At 35.1% G+C, this 8,588-nt stretch overlaps 1 protein-coding gene across 1 annotated transcript in view; it reads left to right on the top strand.

Annotated features, from left to right (window-relative positions):
- LOC104465169 (eukaryotic peptide chain release factor GTP-binding subunit ERF3A) overlaps positions 1–7,965 on the top strand; it is a 12,725-nt gene extending 4,760 nt beyond the window's left edge. The window contains exons 6-14 of the mRNA XM_010078107.1: positions 1,087–1,267; positions 1,624–1,778; positions 3,230–3,370; positions 4,118–4,211; positions 4,544–4,624; positions 5,781–5,954; positions 6,400–6,489; positions 6,686–6,854; positions 7,475–7,965. Coding sequence (XP_010076409.1) covers positions 1,087–1,267; positions 1,624–1,778; positions 3,230–3,370; positions 4,118–4,211; positions 4,544–4,624; positions 5,781–5,954; positions 6,400–6,489; positions 6,686–6,854; positions 7,475–7,527 — 1,138 coding nt within the window. The 3' untranslated portion in view covers positions 7,528–7,965. The remainder of the gene's footprint in view (positions 1–1,086; positions 1,268–1,623; positions 1,779–3,229; positions 3,371–4,117; positions 4,212–4,543; positions 4,625–5,780; positions 5,955–6,399; positions 6,490–6,685; positions 6,855–7,474) is intronic.
- The last annotated feature ends 623 nt before the right edge of the window (positions 7,966–8,588 follow it).

Here is an 8,588-nt window from a genome sequence, read left to right as displayed (position 1 = left end):
TGCTAGAGTCTTGTTAGCTGAGTAAAACTTGAGCTTTAGCTGGGCTGAAATCTTCCAGAAATGCAGGCCATGGTGAAGATGACAACACATAGGAACACACATAGTGGTACAAACCAAAAGCCATCTAGCATGCTATCTAGACCTCAGTTGGTGATAGTTTTCCCTGGGGAAGACTGTGATTATATATCCATAATTCCCAATGTTTAGTGCTTTCACTGACTCGGGAACCTCCTGAGCTGGAAGGAGCATCTTTGTGTTCAATAGTCCCTGATGCTCCCGCCCTGATCCCTGGGCTGCTGAGTTAGCATGTCTCTTTAGATATTATCCAGTCAATAACAAAAGACTAGCTAAAGATCTTTATAAGCTGCTGTTAATGGTGAAAAATATTGGTATGTTAAGCCAGTTAAATGTAGTTATTACTACTTTTCTTCTCCTTAGTGAGAGTATTATTTTTTCCTCTTCTTTATGTGCACCAATTTTCACAAAACCTGAAGGAGCTAAGTAATCTTTTTTAGAAATTTCAGTTCATCTGTCTAACTTAAATCTAACTTGTTTGTCAGTGGCCAGTGGGATAAAATATAATTAGGAGGGCAACGTATCAAAGATAGGGTGAAAAAAGATGGTGTTTATTTCATAACCAACTTCTGTTTAATATGTGCAAATAAATGAGAACTAATAGTAATAGTTCTCATGGATATGTGCAAATCAGAACTAATTTTTTAGTTGAGAAAGAGAAATTGTTTTGTATTTGATCCAGAGCTGTTTTTCAAACTGAGGCAAAGCTTAAAGTATTTGAGGTTAGATCATACCTGTAGAACTTAATAATTAAAAATTGTTTTCTAGAATTGCATCCTGCTAGGTGTGTGAGGGAGAGCTAGCACTGCGCACTACAGTTCACTATACGTACACAAAACATTCACAAACAAGTCACTATTGGTCTTGGAAATGCTTGCTTAAGTTCTGTAATGCTGAGGTGGTTAGAATAGCTGAGCAGAAAAAAAAATTATGATGAACAAATCATCATACATAAATTTAGTAAAAGTTAATACAAAAGTAGAATATTTGGGTTGTTTTGGTTTTTTTTAGGTACCTTTCATGGGCCTTAGACACAAACCAAGAAGAACGAGACAAAGGTAAAACAGTAGAAGTGGGTCGAGCCTATTTTGAAACTGAGAAGAAACACTTCACTATTCTAGATGCTCCTGGACATAAGAGCTTTGTTCCAAATATGATTGGTGGGGCTTCTCAGGCTGATCTTGCTGTGCTGGTAAGAACAAATCAGATTCTTTTATTTTGGATATACTGTGGAATTAAGCTTTTGATTTTTTTTTTTCTTGTTTACTCTTTTGGTTAGTTACAGTGGGCAAAATTTTCAAATCTTAAGCTACCAAGTTGAGTGAGTGGTTTTTGGAGTAACTTAACAGGTCCACAGGTGTCATGTGATTTTTGTATTTGTTAGTGCAGAAACTAATGGGAAATCTTTAGGACATATAAGTGTATTTTGAAAGCTTTTGTGAGTTTTGACCACCCAAAGTTATTTTTGAATAAGGCAGTATTACCCATTGTCAATTGTTCTGTTGAGAGAATTGTAGAACTTTTATTAAAATGTGTATTTTTAATTAGGTTATTTCTGCAAGGAAAGGAGAGTTTGAAACTGGATTTGAGAAAGGTGGACAAACAAGAGAACATGCCATGTTAGCAAAAACAGCAGGTGTAAAACATTTAATAGTTCTTATTAATAAAATGGATGATCCAACTGTAAACTGGAGTAATGAAAGGTGAGTTTAATATTAAAAAATTAATCTTCATTAAAAGATACTGAAATAAAATAATTCCTAAGTCAAGCAATTTTTTTGCATCCCATTTTTGCTGAAAGAATGGTGGACTGGTGGACTAAAGACAGAGGTTATCAAAATTGCAGGAAAAACAGACAGCATAGTGCCTAGCACAGTGCCTCTCAAGTAAGCTTGAAGTTCTACACTACTTTAAAACATTCTCTTTCAACTGTTTGGATGCAGCCTTGTCTAACAAATCCATGCATTCTAACATAGTTTAATTGTTGACTTGAAAACTTTATAATGAATTTAAAAGGAAGCAAATCTGTTTTCAGTAGTTTAGTTTGCCACATTCTTGATTACTTGGCCATGTTTCTGATAAACTCCTGCCCTAGATTTGGTGAAAACAGCATTATCCTCTTCACCTTATGTGCCCACCCTGTATTATTTGAAGTTCTTTTATGATAACCTGAATTGAATAAGCAAATAATACAGCAAAGTGATTTGTGATTAGTCTGAGAAGGGGGCAGGGAGGGAATCTTGCAATGATACAGGTCAGGTAAAAATAACTAGAAAGTCAATATGTAATAGTTAATTAACTAATTAAAAAGGATGAAGTTGTTATTTTCTGCCTTAATGCTCAAATGTTACTAAAGGGTTTTAATTTCCCTAAGTGTCAAAACGTAGATCTTTTTATGGCTTCTGACACATCCTTATTCTCACCCCTTTAAGCTGGATGGTAAAAAGTGTAACTTAGTCCTTCCCTAGAGATACCTGTGTAGTGATGGGATACTTTTTTTTTTCTACAGTGTAGTAAGAAGAGTTGTCAGAGAATTTGCTGTGCTGTCAAGAATCATGAAAGTTTTTGTGGAAAGCTGTGAGGGACTATGCAACCTTAACACATCAGCCTAGTTTACTAAGAGAAGAAGGCATGCCCAGTTGTGCTGTCTTGATCCTGCCCCAGCCCTCTGACATTATTGAATTCAGCTGAACCTGACTGAGGGGAAGAAGTGTAATAGAAATAAATAGCATTAAGGCTTAGGTAATTATGTAGGAGATTTGAGGAGACCAAGCCACTACTAAAGTGAAAGCCTGAAGCATGACCTCAGTAGCTGTCTGCTTGGTCTTCCTGCTATCTTGGCCTGAATCTCTTGCTTCAAAGCAGATACAGAACGTGCTGCTGCTTAGCCAGCCCAGTAATTGAGGTATATGGAGAGAACTGATGGTGCTCTAGGAACAAGAGGAATGAGGGGGAATAGACAGTACCAAGTTGTGGTGGAAGATTGGGGAGGAGATGTAAATAGGTCACTAAGCTTGATTAGGTTTGCCTGCTGCTCACAGAATAACTTAACTGATGAAAATTAAATGTCTGTGTTTTTTGGTTTTTTAAAGCACAGTATTATGTCATGCTGGAATAACTGAAACTTATCTTTATCTGCTTGTCATTTTAATAGATACGAGGAATGTAAAGAGAAACTGGTGCCGTTTTTGAAGAAAGTTGGCTTCAATCCCAAAAAAGATATTCATTTCATGCCCTGCTCAGGACTGACTGGAGCAAACCTTAAAGAACAGTCAGAATTCTGTCCTTGGTATATGTATGTATCTTAAATCAAACAACTTTATTTGCTATATTTCAAGAAAAGTAAATGCTATAGTGAAGCTAGGAAGAAGTATAGCATGTTATATTGTAGCTGTGTTCTAAAGTGCTTGAGGAAATACAATCAGGGCAACAAGAACGCAGCCATGCAACGAGCCAAATAAAAGCATTTGCTAACTGCAGAAAATTGAAGTTAGCAGACTCTGTAATAATATTAACAATATTCTTTGGCTTTGTGAGTTTGACTTATACTAGCCCTTCAATTTTCCAGTGATGCTGCAGTTGACTTATTGCTAGAATGAGTAATTGTTTGATGTGAACTGTTTGCTTGAAGCTATATTATAATTAGTCTCTCACCGTCTCTCACTGGATGTCATGTTTTCCAATATTGTTCATGGCAGTTAAAACATATTTAAAAAAATAATGTTTGGACCTAGCTTATGGTTTTGTCTTTACAGAGCATATTAGACATCTGGCAAGATTCTCAAAGGAATATTAATTTGTGTAAAATATGCCTGTAACGTAACTTTAAAACTACATGAACTTCCTGGGTACTAGCATGTTAGCTAGGGTAAAGTGGATGCTAATGATGGGATGTTACAATAGATTTAACTTAGTGGTCACTGTTCTTAGTGATGACAGAATGAAAATCACTCCTTTTGTTGGGCTGCATTTATCCATTCTGAGAAATTTTTAAATAGAAGGGTGCACACAAAATTGAAACAAATGCCTTCTGCTCTTTCAGTGGGTTACCATTTATTCCATATCTGGATAATTTGCCAAACTTCAACCGTTCAGTTGATGGACCAATCAGGCTGCCAATTGTGGATAAATATAAGGTACAAATTAAAATAATAGGATTGAAAGTACAAGTGGACTGTTTTCAGAAGGCAGTAAATGGGCTATGTACTGTATTTTTAGAGAGTATCTTTTTTTAGTTTGATATGTCTGCATTTCCAACTGTAGAAGAGACGTGGGGAGGGGAAGTAAATAATTTTGGCATTATGTGAAACTCTTAAAATCTGTAATCTTTCATGAGACCAGTTTCCAAGACATTAAGTATAGCAGTGATAAATAACTTGATAGGGTTAAGTAATCAGAGTTAAATCATAAATAGAGCAGACTCTTCAGAAAAATGTTTTCAATTTTTATGTCATTTCTTTTTGTGAAGGATATGGGCACTGTGGTCCTTGGGAAGCTGGAGTCGGGCTCTATTTGCAAAGGACAACAGCTTGTGATGATGCCAAACAAGGTATGGTAAGGTTTAGATATTAAAAAAATGTTACCACCCTAAAAAAGACCTTGATTCTTAAAGGTACTCATTACTTTAAAAAAGAAAATTTTCTACTGCTCAGTTGAACACAGCTAAGCTTTCATGTTTTTGGTTTCTTCCACAAAGGGTTTGGTAATTTTGTTCTTACCTATTCATATCGCCTTGATTTAAGCTGATGCACTTTTTCCAATTCTGTAGGCTGAAGTAGTTTGCTAGAAAATATCTAGATGTTCAAATGTACAAGAAATCTACAGCTTATTGAAAGTTGGTATTAGATTGACTTCCATGTCACCTTTCTCAAGAGCTGCTGAAAATTGAAACTAAACTTAGACAGTTTGAGATTATGCTTTTCAGATTTTAAGGTAATTTAACAGATAGTGGCTTTTTATAAAACTGCTTGACATGCATCTGACACCCATGTTATCTTGGGGTTGATTAGGAGAAATTAATAAATTGTAAATGGCTTTAACTAAACAGTTAAAGGATTTGTATTGAGTAAATAGCAAGTGCTTTTGATGACAGACTTTTTGGGGGCTTTATTGTTACTTTGGTAGCTAATGAGGATTGAACAAAAACTTCAGGAAGTTAGAACAGTAGACCTTTCTGAAAGTACTCCTTTTTTAACTTCTCTGCCTTTCCAATATTTATTTTCTGTTGGTATCTAGTACTTTGTAAAGATACAAAAACCAGAGGAGAGGTTACAACGTATAGGGACCTTAGGATATACGTTTTGGTGTTTGCTTGGAGAGTGTTCATTAATATACATTTGGTATTCTTATCATCCTCTCCAGGAAATCTTGGAGAATTTTGTGATTCTAAGATTTCCTGGATTGTGTTAATATTCAGACAGTTATATTTTGAATGTAACGAGTCTATACAACAATGTGGCTTTTGCATTCTTCTTGGATAATATGCAGCCATTGTATCTCTCACCTCTTTGTAAGTTTTAAACTCATTGCACTTTGAGAAATAGTGGATAATCAAATATTTTAAATGTTCTGAAGCTTGCAGAAAGAACCGACTATAATGAACTTAAACTGTAATGGAACTTTAATTGAAATCCCGTTGTATTAAAATGATTTTGTGCCAGACTAAAATATTCACAATAGAAACCTGCATTTTTGCTTTCTTTAAGCACAATGTGGAAGTTCTTGGAATCCTTTCTGATGATGTAGAAACTGACTCAGTAGCCCCAGGTGAAAATCTAAAGATCAGACTGAAAGGAATTGAAGAGGAAGAGATCCTTCCAGGATTTATTCTTTGTGATCCCAACAACCTGTGTCATTCTGGACGCACATTTGATGCCCAGGTAGCATAACTAGCATTTAATTGCTGTATAGATGAGTAAAAAGCATTACAATATTTTGCTTGTGTTTAACCAAATCCAAACTTCAGTAGTTTCAAGTTTCAGTTTAGATCTCTTACTTACTATATCTCTAAGTTGACAATAACATATATACCTAACACTGTGACATTATTAATATTTCAGGTTTTAAAATATCATTTGTTTTTGAATGTATCTTCTCAATTAAGTTTTAGATACCTATAACCGTGAAAGCAAGATCCTCAGTTCAATTCTTCAATTTTATACTTTTATATTACAAACAACTTAGTTGCTTATAAAGTTTGTTTCTTTCACCAAAAAGAAGTGTGTGTTGTTCAACTATACATTTTAATGTAGTTGTGTTTGGTTGTTCTCTGCTCTTTTATAACTGATATGAGGAAAAACGCACTTATTTTTAATTGTTTTACAGATAGTGATAATTGAGCACAAATCCATTATCTGCCCAGGTTATAATGCTGTGCTGCACATCCATACCTGTATTGAAGAAGTTGAGATAACAGTAAGTGTCCTTTTAAATTGTGATGTGAATATAGATAATCCACTTGTTGGGGTGAGGAGTTCTGTCATACTTTACTGCAGTAAATCTTATATAAGTTTGGTTTTTTTATTTCTAAGTATTTTCTTCAGTTCTGTTTGTAAAGGAAAAAATAACCCTTATTAATAGCACTCACGGCTATTAATTTTTTCTTATACAGGCCTTAATCTGCTTGGTAGACAAAAAAACAGGAGAAAAAAGTAAGACACGGCCCCGTTTTGTGAAACAAGATCAAGTATGCATTGCCCGTTTAAGGACAGCAGGAACTATCTGCCTTGAGACATTCAAAGATTTCCCCCAGATGGGTCGCTTTACCTTAAGAGATGAGGGTAAGACTGCTTGATCAGCAGTTACTAACTGCTGCAAAAATACAGTGATTTGAAACGAGATCATTCATGGCAATGAGGCATGGAAGTGCTGGTATCTAGTGGAAATCGCTGTCGGGGTAACAATGGAAAAGTAAATCTAAGCAAATTGTTGTCATTGTGCAGAGTTCTTGCTAGTAACAAAAAATGTTTTATTTTAGAGGAATAATGTACAGAAGTGTGCCCTGTAAAACAAAAGGTTCAATTTGAAAAACTACCAGCACTGTTTTCTTAATGCATCCTGGAATGCACACCTACTGTATGAATAACATAGTTTCACTATTTAAACTTAGAAAAGATTAGAGAGGTTGTATGTTTTGCTTTAACTCATGCCTACCTGGTAAAACTCGTAGATTTGTGGGACGTATTTAAAATACGTTATCTTTAAAAGCAGTAAACAGATCTGGTAGAATGATTCTGCCTTGCCTTCTCCTTAGAAGAATATAGAGCAGACTTTCCACAATCCACATCATATTCTTTACTGTAAGAATAGCAGTTTTACTATTTTTAAGATTTTATTGTGCTTTTAAGATACACTTCATTCTTTTCACAGTATAACTCTACTGTTTGTCTCCTTGGTTTAGGCAAGACCATTGCAATTGGAAAAGTTCTGAAACTGGTTCCAGAGAAGGACTAAGCATTTTTCTCAATGACCCCCGCACAATACTGTGAGGAAAATCGACTCTGCAAAAGCCTACTTCACACCGCCTTCTTATTTTCTGCCCATTGATAAACTTCTCCCCATATTTTGCAAAGACAAATTTCACAGCAAAGGTCCACATTATGTCAGCTTTCTCATATTGAGAGCTCTGCTATGCCACTGTTGAATTTTCCCAAAAAGCATTTTTTTTTCTCCCAAATTCTGCTTCCTTGGAAAGATTCGGCAATAGCTTTGTAAGTGATGTGGACATAATTGCCTATAATTCTGAAAATCTAAAGGATTTTTAATGTTGAATTTCCCCCAGCATATATATTAAGACCTCTTTTTTCCAGGCAGATCATTCAGAGTGTGCGAGTGTGTGTGCACATGTTACAAAGATGACTACCATGTAATAAACTATTCAATTTGAAATCTTTTTTGGTATTTGAATTGCTTTTGAGTAATGTTTTTTATCCGGATGTAATGCAGTTGCATTAGCTTTTTAACTTCCCAGTAACCTGGATATGTGGTTACTTGGACTTTTCTAAACTCCTCAGCCTCCACACACACACACACAGTTTTAAATGAGGCAATTGGGCACTCAAGCAAGTTTGTATTAAAACAATTAGGTTTGCCCCTTCTCTTTTTTGAATGCATTCTTAAAATTAACACACATTCATGCAAATGTGACACCTTCATTAGCTTTACATTTGTTAATATTTTGAGCAAATTTAGGTTGACTGAACATCATTACTAGACACAGTAAGTCAGTTTTGAAGGCTAGAGCTACATATTGTGTCTTTATAAAAATTCAGCATTATTAAATTCTTAGTTGCAGAAAATGCTAACAACCAGTAAATCAGTGAAACTTGCAAAAATAAGAGAATTTGTGGCAATAGTGCCTATTAGTATTTATAAGAGCTGCATTTTGTGGGAGAACTGGGCCAATTAAAAAGTGCCAGTTACATAAGTTACTCAGTTCACCCTGTCTTTAATTTAGAGGGCTGGATAATCCTTGCTGTTTTGAAGATCAGTCTGAACTGAGAGGGAGAAAGACT

Source organism: Pterocles gutturalis, unplaced genomic scaffold (genome assembly GCF_000699245.1).
Source record: "Pterocles gutturalis isolate BGI_N339 unplaced genomic scaffold, ASM69924v1 scaffold29553, whole genome shotgun sequence".
Lineage (NCBI taxonomy): Eukaryota > Metazoa > Chordata > Aves > Pterocliformes > Pteroclidae > Pterocles > Pterocles gutturalis.
Note: the sequence above shows the minus strand (reverse complement) of the source record. Positions and strands in the feature narration are given on the sequence as shown.